We start from the raw sequence: 16,643 nt of genomic DNA, 5'->3' as shown, positions 1-16,643 counted from the left end.
TTAGCCACCACATGGTAGTAAGACCAAATGCACAGAAAAGTCAATAACAAAAGAAAAAGCAAAGAAAGTAACATTAAATTACCAATGTTGGTCATCTTTTTGCATGGGTCAAAGAGAAAAATATAATTTGAGCGCTGGGGTTGAGGTAATTGACTAATGCCCTCTCCCCAAAATTCCAGGCTTTATGGTAGAAAGGATTATTATTGTCATCGTTCTTCTTCTTATTATTTTATTATTATTATTATTAAGTAATACTGTAACACATCCCAGTCAATTTTCTAACAATTCCAACAGTTGACTGGTCTAGACAAGTATTGAATTTCATTGACAACAAAAGGATGAAAGGCAAATATGATTTTGGCTAAAATTGAACACAGAATGTAACAAGCCAGAATAAATAGTGCAAGTTATGTGATCCAGCATTCTAATGCTTCTGCCAATATTGATATCTAGCTTCGGCACAAGATTGCAAATATGGAGGTGGATGATGAGTTTAAAGCTAATAATTGTATGTGTATTTGTTTTGTAAGATTCTTGATGTTAAAGTGTATGCTTAAACAGAAGTAGGCAAACTCATATACACTCACACAAAACACACATGCTAAATACACACACACACACACACACACACAGATAGATGCTGACACAAATGCATGCACAGACAAGGATACACAGCACAGAAAGACAAAATGGACAAAGGAAGACAAGAGGAGACACAGGAGAAAAGGAGTTGCTAAAAAGGTCACAAGATGTGTGACGAAAGCTCTTTAACAAAGAAACAAAAGTAACAGCAATAACAACTAATAATAATAATCATAATAATGATAATAATAATAATAATAATAATAATAATGATGGTTTCAAATTTTGGCACAAGGCCAGCAATTTCAGTGGGTGGGTATTAACAGATTATAGCACAAACTTGGCACTTATTTTATGAACCGTGAAAGGATGAAAGGCCAAAGCTGACCTCAAGGAAAATTTGAAACCTGTATGAGAAGAGTTGGAAGAAATGCTGCTAATCATGCTGCCAGCTCCTGCCTTGGTAATAATATTAACGATAGCCGCCGCCACCACCGCCGCCGCCACCACCACCACCACCACCACCACCACCACCACCACCACCACCACTACTATCATTATCATGGCAGAATTTGTGGACTGTAGGACTATATATCGTACAGTATTTAAGTTTGTCCCCTTACATCCAAAATTTTTAATCCTATTTAGATACACTCTACTTTAAGTCCCTCTAGAGTCAGTGAAATAAGTACCTGCAACAATCATCTAACCCAGCGATTCTCAACCAGGGTTCCTAGGACCTTTGAGGTCTATTTGACTGTTGGGAGTCAATACGACCTTTGGTGGTCCATATAAGATTTTGTTGTTAAAGTTTTTTTCAGTCATCAGACTGCAGCCATGCTGGAGCACTGCTTTGAAGAAATTGAGCTGAATGAATTGATCCCCAAACTTATTTCTATGTTAAGACTGGTACTTATTCTATCAGTTTCTTTTTGCTAAACCACTATGTTATGAGGACGCAAACACATCAACACAGGTTGTCAAGTGGCATTAGGGGCAAACACAGACATAATTATACATATATGTAATATTAATGGTTTCTTATTATGAAACTAATAGATTTTATACAGGGCTGCAAGGAGAAGTGCTCAGAATAATTGAGACAAGAGTAAAATATTAGTCATAGAATAAAAACGCTGGGTTAACGACTCAACATATCACACCCCCTCAATGAACATATATAAGATATACAACATAATCCGTCAAAAATAAGGAATAAGAAGATATAACGTAAGAAAAATAATGTAAGAAGAAATAATAAATAAAAAAATAAGAAATAAATAAGAAGTAAGATGCAAGAAATAGAACATATAGCATAAAATTTTATACACGAATATATTATATCAACCGATAACATACAAATGAAAAAATTGAGTTAAAGGTATAATACAATACACATATATATCATTTCATAGAAGTTAAAAGTAATACAATTAAAAATTTCAAATATAATATAATATAGGTCAATATAAAAAAAAGTAAAATAAAATAAAGAAATGAGGTACCATAAAGTAGTCCACCGGTTAAAAATCAAGGACAGAACCTTTAAAATGATTCAACACCATTTAGCGTTAAAACACAAAGTTCTACACCTCCCTCCGGCACATTTTACAACTCAAAAACAGTAGGCACCAATAGGCAAGTCCGCACCAGTTAGGTATATACAAGAGTGAATACAGGCACCCAGCAGGTATCAGCAGGTAAAACATGTAAAATTTAATTCCGCTCACCAAGTCCAAAAGTTCATAACACACGGGTCAAAATACAAATACAGCACCCAGCACGTGTTTTCGTGGAATTGATTTTACCGATTGATAACTGCTGGGTGTTGTATTTGTATTTTGACCCATGTGCCCGAGGGAGGTGTAGAACTTTGTGTTTTAACGCTAAATGGTGTTAAATCATTTTAAAGCTTCTGTCCTTGATTTTTAACCGATGGACTACTTTATGGTACCTCATTTCTTTATTTTATTTTACTATTTTTTATATCAACCTATATTATATTATATTTGAAATTTTTAATCGTATTAATTTTAACTTCTATGAAATGATATATATGTGCATTGTATTATACCTTTAACTCAATTTTTTCATTTGTATGTTATCGGTTGATATAATATATTCGTGTATAAAATTTTATGCTATATGTTCTATTTCTTGCATCTTACTTCTTATATGTTTCTTATTTTTTTATTTATTATTTCTTCTTGTGTTATTTTTCTTGCGTTATTTTTCTTGCGTTATTTCTTCTTTTTCCTTATGTTTGACGGATTATGTTGTGCTTCTTATATATGTTCATTGAGGGGGTGTGATATGTTGAGTTGTTAACCCAGCATTTTTATTCTATAACTAATATTTTATATACATACACACACATATATATATATATATACACATATACATACACAAGACAAGCTTCTATCTCCCCAATCCACTTACAAGGCTTTGGTCAGCCTGGGGCTATAATAGAAGATACTGGCCCACTGTGCCACACAGTAGAACTGGACCCAGAACCATAAGGGTAGGATGCAAATTTCTTACCATACCGCCAATCATGCACCTATGTACTTCTACAACAAACAAAATATTTTAACAATTTTAATACAATTCCTAATAATATTTAATTATAAAAATAAAATAGGATTTTTAAACATTGAATTGTTACGAGGATCCACTGGAGTAAAATAGGAATCAAAAGTGGTCCATTTGTAAAAAATGGTTGAGAATCACTGATGTAATCACGTGCTGTTCTACAAATTTGTGATTATGGGCTGAGAAAAGTCAACTCTGGTACATAGAGTGACTCAATTACTTTAGCCTAGGATGAAAAGAGCCAAACTTGACCTTGGTGGGATTTTAACTGAAAATATAAAGTGAAGTATCTAAATAAAACAAGGCTTTTTGTTGTAATGATACTGCCCTACATATTCCATAGGATGTATTAAACATTGCTTTCAAATTTTAGCTTAAGGCCAGCAAGTTTGGTGTAGAGGATAAGTCAATTACATTGACCCCAGTGTTCAAATGGCTCTTATTTTTTCAACCTTGAAAGGACTGAAAGGCAGAATTGATCCTAGGGTCAATTTGAACTCAGAACATAAAGTCAGGCAAAATCCTGCTAAGCATTTTGCTCAGCAAGCTAATGGTTATGCTAACTTGCCGTCTATTGATGTATTAAATATGGGTTGCAAATTCTGGTACAAGGCCAGCAGTTTTGGGGAAGTTGGATAAAGGGTAAAGACCTCTTTTGGTCATGAATTACTATGGGATTGCACTTAGGAAGTTCTCCGAGGCATAAGCTGGGGCAAGGTTGTTTATGGAAGACTGGCAGTTGTTCATGCATAACAGCTGCTCTTTCCATGACACCAATATTATTTAAGGGAAAGGCAAAGGCTAATACAGCTTGGCACCAGTGACGTCGCAACTCATTCCTACAGCTGAGTGAACAGGGGCAATGTGAAATAAAGTATCTTGCTCAAGAATGCAACACACAGCCTGAACTGGGAATTGAACTCACAACCTCATGATCGTGAACCCAATGGTCTAACCACTGAGCCATGTGCCTTCATAGAAGGAAGATAGTTGATTACATTGATCCTTATTTTAATGACTCAGAAAAGACGAAAACCAAAGTTAAACTTGATAGAATTTGAACTCAGAACATAATGTCAAACGAAATACCACTACGCATTTTGCCCAGTGTGCTAATGATTCTGCCAGCCCACCACCTTTTGATGTATTAAATATTAGCAGTATAATGTTGTGGAGTGGGTACATAGCGCAAAATAAAAAACAGATGATGATAATGGCGATAATGAAGATGAGAGAAGAGGAAGAAGAATACAACAGCAAAACCTAATTCATTCAGAAAAAAAAGGAAGAAAAAAAAAAAGAAAAACATAACAAAACATAAGGGACTAATAAGATTAAACAGAAGGAAATATAATTTAGAATTAGGAATTACATGAGTTATTATCAAAGGTTAATGATAAGGTTCTATCAATACCAAGACATAAAGTATTTTATTCTGTTTTTTTCTCTCTCTTTTTTTTTACAATTCATTTTATTTAACATTTTATTTTCCAAAATTAATGCAGAAAGTTTTAAATAGAAAATATAAAAAATAAAACTTTAATGAAACAAACCTCATTGTTCAGAATTTCCCAAAACAGTTTGAGATTTTCGTTCCATTGAGACATATATGAACAACTATCATATAAATTATAGGCCCATTCAATGCGCATTGCTTCTATTGGGTAATTTTGGCAGAGAAAGACATGCACAAACTTGGATAAGTTCTGTGTTTCCTAGGAAACAAAAGAAAGAGTAAAGAAAAACAGCCAAAGAGGATTCAGATATTATGCATAAATCTTATGTAGTTTTTATACTTTGTTGAAAGAGATTTATGACATATTCAAATGTTTCGTATGCATGTGTATTTCTATATGTGAGTGCATGTATGTGTCAGTACGTCAGTGTGAATGGGTGAGTACAATATATATCTATCTATATCTCTCTCTCTCTCTCTCTCTCTCTCTCTCTCTATATATATATATATATATATATAGAGAGAGAGAGAGAGAGAGAGAGATAGATAGATAGATAGATAGATAGACAGATAAATAGGTTAACAGATAAACAGAATGATTATATATACATATAGATATATGTATGCATTCATGTATAAAGGTGTGTGTGTGTGTGTGTGTGTGTGTGTGTGTGTGTGTGTGTATACATATATATTTTTTGTATATATATATCATCACCATCATCATCATTAAATGTTTGTGTTCCATGCTAGCATGGGTGGGACAGATACACACACACACAAACATATATACATGCATATACACATATATATGTATACATACATATATATATATATATACATGAATGCATGCATATATGTGTGTATGCATGTATACAAATGTCATACACATTATACACACTATACATACATGCCACACACAATTTACAACGGAGTTGTTCAATTTTAAATTTTAATGTTTTTAGAAATTTTCTCTGCTCAGATACATACATACATTGGAGATCATGACTGCATGTAGAAGAAATTCTCAATTTCAAAGAGTTTTGTTTTATCTTAATATTTCTCCTTTCATGGAAATCTAATCAAAAACTCAATGCTTTGCTCTTGAAACACCAATCCTTAGCCATAACCATAATCCTAATCCTAAAGTTCTAATCCTAACCAAAAACTAAAGTCTTCTTTGCAGGATTGTGATCTACAGTGGAAATGGAAAATTTGATGGCCAGCGAAATTTAAAAAGAAAATTAACTTTTTTTTTCAGAATGACAGAAAAGATTTTCATTAAAGGATATGAAATAAAAGACTTAGACAGGTGGGAGTGCACCTTTAACAACACTACCAATATACAAATTCTCTAATTTGTATCTAATTTTATTTGAAATTTATCAGTTAAGTTAGCTGAAGGTGAATTTGTGTGGTTTATGTGCATCATTTCAAGTTCCTTTAATTCAACACCATCTTCTAACATATTTAATCCATTAGCGTTCAAATTGACCATGACCGGTACAAATATTCTACTTTTTATGTTAAAATTGTCAAAATCTGGTCTCTGACACTTACCACACAATGTCAACCTAAAAATATACAATCACATCATTGTATTCTCAAAGTCCCAAAATAATGCATGTTTAATAAAACACAATGGGTATTAATAAGCATTACATTTGACAGAGTAATCTGAATGCTAAAAGGTTAATTAACATATTAAGCTAGAATTGCAATAAAAAAAGACATTTCAGTGAGATTGCCAAGCATGACTGACTGAAACAATAGATATTATCCAACCATCCCATTCTTCAATAATCTTGAGGTCTCCTGCCAGTTGGCCTGACTTGAAGAATCCATCTTGTGATTCTTTCCTGTGGCATTCTAACTACATGTCTATAGCACCAGCAATAGAGTGCTGGCTAATTACTATAAAACATCCAGTGTAATGTAGTCATCAATGAAGTTAAATCCATTAAACACTTTAATTAAATTCCTAACTAATGGGAACAAAGCATGACTATAACTCCTCAGGTATATCAAATGACAAGTGTTTGTTATAGTGATTAACAGCAAATACACAAGATACAAGTACTTTTCATCTAAATTATGTCATCCTTCATTGCAGTTCCCTGTCCTGGTTGCATCGAGGATGTACAGTATCATGAAGATGCTTATTGTGTAAACGGATAACTATGGAGTGGTATCAAAAAGTGTTTGGAACAAGAAGTTGTTGTTGCTGAGACATATTTTATTTTACTACAGAAACTATCTTTAGTACAATATATCGATTTTGTATCTAATTGTTTGAGCATTTCAATAATCTATATATATAAAAATGAGAATGTGTGTCTGTCTGTCTGTCTGTCTGTCTGTCTGTCTGTGTGAATCCCTAAAACTCGAGAACTACGCAACCAATTTCATTCAAATTTTACAGATGCCTTACTTAGGGTTCCAGTTGTGTTTTAGTAAAAAAAAAATTTTAACTTCTTCCAGAGTTCGAGCCCACAGCAACACAATATCTCCTCCACTATTTAAGTAGTGCGTGTCAAAAGTGAAACAAAAACACTCATGTCAAATACTTTCACTTTAAAAATGAAACTATTCTACTAACTGAAACAATCACATTTCGATACTGTAATGACAGATACTTTCAGAGAGAGAGAGAAAGAGAGATAGAGAGAGATGTATATGTACACGTTATTCCACTAACTGAAACAATCACATTTCGATACTTTCAGAGAGAGAGAAAGAGATGTATACATATACATGTATATGTACACGTATATGCATAGATATATATATATAGATATAGATCTATATGCATACATGTATATGTATACACATGTGTAGATGTATATATATATAGATGTACATGTAATATGTACACATATATACATATATATACATGCATACAGATATCTATACATATATACACCCATCACACACAAACACATGCACACAAACACACACATTAGTCATTTGTTTTCTTATCCAAAACTACGTCAAAAGTACTGAACGGATCTTTATGAAATTTGGAAATTATATTCTATGTATAACGGCCATAACTCCCATGAAAATTCATATATTTTTGATGTTGATGAAATTTTAACCCGAACATAACAGATGAGCATTATTTGTAATTCAACGGTACAACAGTGTAAGACTACCCTTTCAGATATACTTTCATTGTGATTTCTGCAATGTGGTGCATAAATTGTCAAGTAAATGAGACGCATCTTTGCCTCCACTGATTCACTTGCAAAGTGTTGAGTAAAATTATTTCGTTGCAGACCTCCTTTGGGTCTTTTTATTATCACTACGACACACATAGTCCCCAGTTGGTAACATTGATTTCAAGGCCCTCCTAGATGAGAGACTGGCATTCCACTTAATGTTTATGTTCCATGCTGGCATGGATTGGAGAGTTATTAATGTAGAAATATGGTATCGTAGCTACTAACAGTTGAGGGTTGCGTAGTCTAGACAGCGTTTTTAGATTTCATTATTCTCTTTAACCCGGGCAAAGCCGGGTATTTCTGCTAGTATAGCATAAAAATTCTTTCATGTTTACACCTTGAAAAACAAATATCAGTTTTGGGGGAAAGGAAAACATACATTTTGCATTAGAAAAACATCTACTTTTGACAAGGTAAATTCTTTAGTACCACTGGGCTCAGGAAATGTAGAAGCACAAAGATTTCCTTTTGAAAAAAAGGTGGTTACAAAGAGTAAACAAAAATGTAATTATTTACCTCAAAGTTCTTGGGAGAGAAAAACAAAAATATTACATCAATCAATCAATCTCTTTCCCTAACATACATACACAAACACACACACACACACACATACATACATATAACACTAATGAGGATATATTAAATAACATACAAGATAAATTGCTCATTTATTGAAATTATCTCCACTTCCAGAGAAGGAAGAATAATAGCATTGGGGCAATTGGTACCCGTTCCGAATAAGAAGGAAGGATAAAAGTATTCTACAAGACTAACATGCCACTAAAGAAAAGACACTCTGATTGTCTGAAGACAAAAGAACTGCTGGCAACAAGTGTTTCTGCCTAAATAAGAGTCATCAGCAGAAACATGTGTTCACAACTGATCTCTTGTCAACTGAATTACCTACACCTAAATTAGTGTTAATTAATTGGCTGAGTATTCCTAAGATACAAGTAAACTTTAGGATAATTCTCAGGTAGAAACAGTGTAATATGGTTGTACCTTTTGAATTACATGTTAAATTTATCAGATGGGGTTCTCTACAGTTTCCAGTTTCTATCGATCCAATTTTAGTCAACTAAATCTACTGAAGTATAACACTTACCCAAGATGTTAGGGACTAGGATCAAAACTGGGACTTCACAACCATTTGACAATACTGTACCTGCATATTTTTGTAGACACACACAATACGCACACACACGTGTGTGTGTGTGTGTGAGTAATATATACATGTATATATGTGTATTACAAAATCTTGCTGAGGGTGAACAAAGAAAGTAAAACAGTAGACATGCAGTCTAAGCTATTAATGTGTAGAAAAAGGAGGGAGAGAGTTTTCTGACAGACTGTTTCACACTCTGATGACCACTCCTCAGAGAAGACATACTTGGCTTCCTTCCCCAATCAATTGCATATTGTAATCAGTTACTATATAAAGCAGTTATAAATTAGGCCAATGTGATGATGGAAAGTCAAATCTGCATATTTTATGCTTTAAATTAAGCAATTAATGTCTTTGCTTAATATTTGTCACTCTATCTACAATAGACTCTTTTAGTATTCTTCTATGGAAGCAAATCTCTGCAGTATTGCTAAGCTTTTGCATATGTTTGTTGATGTTTCAAGTTACATAGCAATATATAGGGGGCAGAATCCTTAGCACACAATGGACAAAATGCTTAGTGGCATTTTGTTCATCTTTATGTTCTGAGTTCAAACTCTACCAATGTTGACTTTGCCTTTCATACTTTTTGGGTCCTTAAAGTAAGTACCAGCTGAGCACTGGAGTCAATGTAATTGACTTAACCCCTCCCCAAAAATTGCTGGCCTTGTGACAGAATTTGAAACCAATATGTTTGATAGGTTCTATGTATTCTCCTGGAACTCTTTTCCTCACTTCACTTGTCATTGTTTATTTGACAAGATACAAACGTTCTCATCACATGCAGCTTTGGGCAGCCCAATCTTTGACTTTAATTATTTTATGCTTTCTCTTTCCTCATCTGCTATAATAATGACTCTCAAATATTTAAATCTAGCAACTTGTTTCAAATTTGTTCAATTCTTCCTCGTAGTTTGCAAAATGATGGTATTTTCTTTGAGATCAACATTATCTCTTTGTGTGTGTATGTGCTAAGATCCAGCCCTGTCTTTTCACTCTTACTATTAACAGTACTAAGTAATATCTGTAGATTTTCTACTGTTATTGCTAATAGGACTGCGTTGCCTGCATAATGGAATTTGTTAATGTCTTGTTCTCTTATCCATATACCAGATAATATGTTGAGTGGATCACATAGTTGTTTCACTGTATAATAAAAACAAACCTGGTAATACCACACACCACTGTTGTACACCTCTCTTGACCTTCACATATTGTCCAAGTTATTTTCAATTCTGATCACTGTTGTTTGTTACCAGTATGTTGAGGGGATTCTGAAAAGTTCCTGGCTGTAAGGGTATCATGAACGGTCTGGTTGGAGGCCCAACTTTCTCTGTTCTTTTACAGGGTTTAGAAAAAAGACTGAAGGACTGCTGCAATAGGTGTGTGAATCTGAGAGGGGAATGTGTTGGATGAAATCATAACTAATTGATCCACCTGCTTTTTACTCAAAGCTAGGAACTTTTCAGCACACCCTTGTTATATGTTAGAAGATAGAAATCTACCTGGAAAGGACTTAATAATCAGAAATACATAGTGTCAACAAGTAGCAAGTTCTACATATATACAAAGACTTCAGTGATGCTTCATTCAAGTAATTATGAAGCACATGATATTGCAACAGCAGAATTAAATATTAAAATGAGTAAAATGAGTAAAGTGTACACCCATTAGAATTATAGTGAATACAAAAAAAAAAAAGTTAAATCATCAGAATAACCTAATCACCAGAAAACTTTGATTTTTTTGTCTGAACATGTTTAAAGATAATAAATTAGTCACAAGAGAATAAAATAGGACTAGTTCAAACATATCTCATAATGGGAAATCATCATATTTATAATGTGAAAGTATTTATCATAATATTAATAATAAGGGTTTGAAATGTTGGTGTAAGGCAAACAATTCTGAGAGGAAGGGAAAGTTGATTACATCAACTCCATTTCTCAGCTGGTACTTATTTTGTTGAGACTGAATGTATAGAAGACAAAGTCAACCACTCAGAATGTAAATAGCTGGATGAAAAGCCACAAAGCCTTTTGTCAGATGCTCTAACAATTCTGCTAATTCACCTCTCTAACAATAATAATAATAATCCTCCTGAAATTTTGTGGGAGGGGCTATCAATAACACTGACCCCAGTGTTTCACTGATACTTAATTTAGTGACCCCAAAAGGATGAATGGCAAAGTTGAACTTGACAGAATGTGAATTCAGAATATAAAAATGGACAAAATACCGCTAAGCATTTAGTCCAATGTGCTAACAACGCTTCCACTTCGTTACCTGAATAATAATAATAATAATAATAATAAAAGTTTCAAATTTTGCATAAGGCTAACAATTTTGAGGTGGGGAGTCAATTACATTGACCCCCTAGTGTTCAACTGGTACTTATTTTGTTGACTATGAAAGGATGAAAGACAAAGCCAACCTCAGTGGAATCTGAACTCAGAACATATATAAATGGCACTAGGCATTTTGTTTAATACCCTAATTATTCTGCCAGCTTACCACAGATGCCACCACTGCTACTGCCACCACCACCACCACCACCACCATGAGCATCATCATCATCATTGCACTGCCTCCTCTCACCTTCTCTGTTAGTCTACCTGCAATCCTATTACATACCTAGTGTATCCAAAATTTATGTTGTATACAATGTAAAGAGTTTATATCTACTCCTTCACTCTGGATATCTACTAGCAGCTAATCACAATTGCCATATATTTTTAGAGAGGTAAATATAATGCCTTCATGTAAAACATTATAGAAAAAAACCTAGCTGCTTCTTGCAATAAACATATCTTAATCAATTTTTTTCATGGACCCTAAAAATACCACTTGTGGATCCCTAATTTACTATTTTGTTTCTATGGACCCCCAAAAATCTTATATGGACTTCCAGGAGCCATATGAACCCTGGTTGAGAACTATTGCTCTAGTGTTTATGATTTGACCTTTAATTCCCAGTCATTCACAGCTGCAGCATGCATTTTGAATTATTATGATATCAAACTTTCCCTTTGAATACAATAAGAGTAGGTAAAGCAGGAACCTCTAAACAAGTCACTCAATTGTCACATATCACCAATAAAGTTAGATTTTAATCATTGCCACCAGATTCTCATTTTCTAAGTGTTAATTCCTATAACAATATATTCAAATTATACTGACAGCGAGATATCAAACCAAATAGATAAATATTATTACTCATCCAAACCCAGAATATTTGATGTAAAAATTGAGATAACGACTTACTAATAATTACTTCTTAAGCTCTACAACACAAATTGCTTTTCAAGATAATTTAAACCTTCATCCTTAAACACAATCTAATTCCACTCAGACTGTCACCTATTTATAAGCTGATAAAATTAAATTAAAATCAATTAAAAGTGAGCTAATAACTTAATAATAATCACTCAATTAAAAGTGAGCTAATAACTTAATAATAATCACTCTACAACACAAAATACTTTTTGAGATAATTTAAACCTAACATGTTGAATTCTACCTAATTCCACCCAGATTTTCACAATTTATGAGCCAATAAAATTAAATGAACTATAATTAAATGTCTAAATACTAAATTGTATCTTGTGAACTGAGTTCTTGAATTACTGGTAGCTATTTATTGACTGTGTCTGGCTCACAAGAGGCTGGATTTAGCCAAATTCTTCTAAAAAGACAAAATAAACATCAAAGATGTCTACAGAGTTGTATAGTATTATACTGATAAGATGATATTATCTTTATCACTAATTCATTTAAACTAAACCTATGAAACATTTTGTTAAAGAATATGCAGCTATAACATTGTCTAGTTAATCTGGACATGTCTGTCTGTGCCTATACATATTTTACCAAAGCCATGAACTATAATTGATATCAATGTTCATAATTAAGACATTTGAACAGATCTAGTTACAAATGAAATTAAACAAACCTTATTAGGATCATTTATTCTCTCTTTCCAAATTGAGTTAATCAGGAGAGCACACTCCCTTCTGCTCATTGCTCTGTTGAATACTTTTCCCTCATGCCGCAGAAAAATTGGAACACTTTTGTCAAAACCCTTTCAATGTTTAAAATAAATGAGACATTAACAGACATTTGAAACATTATTATATGAATATAAGAAGAATAATGTAAACTATCACAATGCAGCATATTGAAAAAAGTAAATTAATAAATGTATTTAATACTTTGTCTCTGACAATGTTAAATGTAGACAATATAAAACCAATTACAATTGTTGCAAATCAATTGATTCCAAATAAAACTTTTTTCATTAAATAATATTTATATAATATATATAAACTACACACACATACACATACATTCAGCATCACTGCCAAGCAGTGATTAAGAATAAGTGAACTAAATTTTAGTTGAAATATGATGTTGTGAGATATTTTAGCTTCTAAAGGCAAATTCACAATAGTTACTGTAAAGAAAAAATTCTCTTATGGTAAAAAACATAAAAACACCAGATCTGCTCAGTACTTCTAGCTGATTCCAAAATGTATGTTTCTGGCTCTTTAGTTTTCCTCAATGCGAAATACTGATGAGAAGAAACCCTGGGCAGATTCAAAGGTGTAACTTTAATTAAAAACCAGTCAACATCAGTGACTGAGTTGCACTTGTCGTCCACCTGGCTGGAATAAAAATAGTAGTATCAGCACCAATCAGTGATTATGGATGAACATTTTCTACAGCTGATACCCTTCCTGTCACCAACCCTCACTTGTTTCCAAGCAAGATAATAATTTCCCCATGACCAGAAATATTTTTGTAGAACATTGTAAATGATACCGCTTGTATGGCAGTGACACTCATTTACAACTACCGTGTGATGTCAAAACAAGAAGATGCAAACACATACCCACACACATGATAACTTCTTTCAGTTTCTGCCGATATAATTCAATCACAATGCTTTTTAGAGTGGAAGACAGAGAGACAGAGAGAAATCGATGGTGTATATATATATATATATATATATATACATATATATATATATACACACATACATACATACATATATATATATATACACACATACATACATACATACATATATATATATATATATATATATATATATGAACGAGAATGGGCCCCAACTATGCGAACCTGTTCGTTGGTTACATTGAGGCTCAAATATTCTCAAGTTTCACTGGTCCCACTCTTGAACAATACAGTTGTTATATTGACGACTGTATTGGTGCAACCTCATTCTCCCACGAACATCTAGACTCTTTCCTCTCTTTTGTCAAATCTTTCCATCCTCCCCTCCACTTCTCCTCTTGCACTATTTCCGACATCTCAGTTGCCTTTTTTGACATTTCGGTCAGTATTCATCATTCAACTCTCATCACCTCCATCCACTACAAACACACAGACTCACACTCATACCTCAACTTCTCCTCCTCCCACCCTAAACCCACAAAGCTCTCCATCCCCTATTCTCAATACTTCCGTCTACACAGCCTCTGCAGTGACAACCATGACTTTGAAACTCAATCGCAACTCATGGCTTGCCACTTCATCCTACGTGGATATACCCTCACCACTATTCACACTGCCCTTGCCAGAGCACGTTCCATGGACTCTACATCTGCTCTGTCCTCCTGAAACTGCCCCGCCATCACCCGTCTCCCCTCACCTACCACCCCACCACCCCACCTCTCCAACGTACCATTCTCCGAGCCTTCTGGCGACTCCAGTCCGACCCCTCCACTTCGCACATCTTCCCTGACCGACCCCTGCCCTCCTTCAAATGAGCCCACAACCTACGAGACCTCTTGGTCCACAGCTTCTTCCCTAACCCAACCTCCCAGCCCAGCTTGTTCCCCTGCTCCCACCTATGCTGCCACACTTGCCCTTACCTCTCCAACACTACCCTCCTCACAGGCACCCATCATCGACCCTATCATATCACTGACTCCTTCACCTGCACTTCTAGCAACATCATCTACTGCATCTCCTGCTCCCTCTGTCCTCTATACATCGGTAAAATGTGAATGAATAAGCATTGCATTTGACAGAGTAATCTGAATGTTAAAAACTTAAATATGATTGTATACACATGTATCTTTTACAGTTATTTTCCTGTATTCATTATGATAACTGTTACCATTCCCATTATTCGCCAAGTCTTCTAATTAATAGAATTATTCCAGATACAGCTCATAGTAATATCGCATTTTCAGATATATCTCCCAAAAGCTTTGAAATTCAGATGTGATGTATTTATTTTCATGTGTTTCTTATTTTATTTATATATGTCCATTTCACATGTTAGATTGTTCATATGACAACAACAACTATCTACATAGTGGCATAGAATGCCAAGCTTTGTATAATTTATGTTTAGTGAAAGTTTCTTGTAAGCAACAGAGAAACTGTTTGTATGAAAGGAAATCATTTTTAGATAACAACAGTTTAAGATACTTGCTATACAAAGATTCTATGGTTAGAAAAGTTTCATAACTGCTCACTACAACTTCATTATTTTTTTTCTTCTTCTCTACATTTTATTGCATTCAAACAGTAATTTATTGAAATATTTCAAATGTGTAAAATTCTTCCAGAACAATCAACAACCTTCACCTATATTTTACATAAATCAAAAGATTTCATCTTTATTTTGTGCAAACTTTCAACCTATATACATCTCTTTGCTTTCTAAATGGTTTGATAAACTTGACTTTCTCTCACACATAATTTCAATAGGAATCCTACACAAGCGCAGAAGTGGCTATGTGATAAGTAGCTTGCTTACCAACCACATGGTTCCGAGTTCATTCCCACTGCATGGCACCTTGAGCAAGTGTCTTCTACTATAGCCTCGGGCCGACCAAAGCGTTGTGAGTGGATTTGGTGGACGGAAACTGAAAGAAGCCCGTCGCATATATGTATATATATATATATATATGTGTGTGTGTGTGTGTGTGTGTGTGTGTGTGTGTGTGTGTGTGTGTGTATGTTTGTGTGTCTGTGTTTGTCCCCCCAACATCGCTTGACAACTGATGGTGGTGTGTTTACGTCCCCGTAACTTAATGGTTCGGCAAAAGAGACTGATAGAATAAGTACTAGGCTTCCAAAGAATAAGTCCTGGGGTCTATTTGCTTGACTGAAGGCGGTGCTCCAGCATGGCCGCAGTCAAATGACTGAAACAAGTAAAAGAGTAAAAGTGAGTAAAAGAGTAAGCTTTAGGATTACTTCATTCTACACACACGTGCACACACACACACACACATACACACACACACACACGCACATGCACACACACACACACACACAAACACACACATGCATATAATAAAGATAAAGTTTGTATTCTTTGGAAATAAATCTTTTACGGTTATCTCTTTATATTTTAGACTTTATGAAAACAAAAAAAAATGTTGTTAGATTAATAATACTCTGTGGCCTGTCCAAAAACATAACTAAACATTTAATCACTGTGCCAAGCAGGCAAGCAAGCAACTAGCCAACCAACAAACCAATGCAGTGTGTTTGCGACTGAAATGTTGTGTGTGTGGGGGGATCTTGACATTTAGTCTAATAACAGCCACATCATGCTAGACCAGAGAGTAATGAATCTACATTA

The 16,643-nt window shown here is 34.1% G+C and overlaps 1 protein-coding gene across 4 annotated transcripts in view; it reads right to left on the bottom strand.

Annotated features, from left to right (window-relative positions):
- LOC106875477 (translin-associated factor X-interacting protein 1) overlaps positions 1–16,643 on the bottom strand; it is a 153,293-nt gene that overhangs the window by 53,485 nt on the left and 83,165 nt on the right. For all 4 annotated transcript variants that reach the window (XM_014923636.3, XM_089351163.1, XM_089351165.1 and 1 more), the window contains exons 11-12: positions 12,972–13,100; positions 4,728–4,889 (exon numbers count right to left, since the gene is read on the bottom strand). In XM_014923636.3, the coding sequence (XP_014779122.1) occupies positions 4,728–4,889; positions 12,972–13,100 (291 nt within the window). The remainder of the gene's footprint in view (positions 1–4,727; positions 4,890–12,971; positions 13,101–16,643) is intronic.

Source organism: Octopus bimaculoides, chromosome 4, assembly GCF_046866305.1.
Source record: "Octopus bimaculoides isolate indiv1 chromosome 4, ASM4686630v1, whole genome shotgun sequence".
Lineage (NCBI taxonomy): Eukaryota > Metazoa > Mollusca > Cephalopoda > Octopoda > Octopodidae > Octopus > Octopus bimaculoides.
The sequence above is the reverse complement of the archived record's forward strand: the minus strand, read 5'-3'. Positions and strand labels throughout refer to the sequence as shown.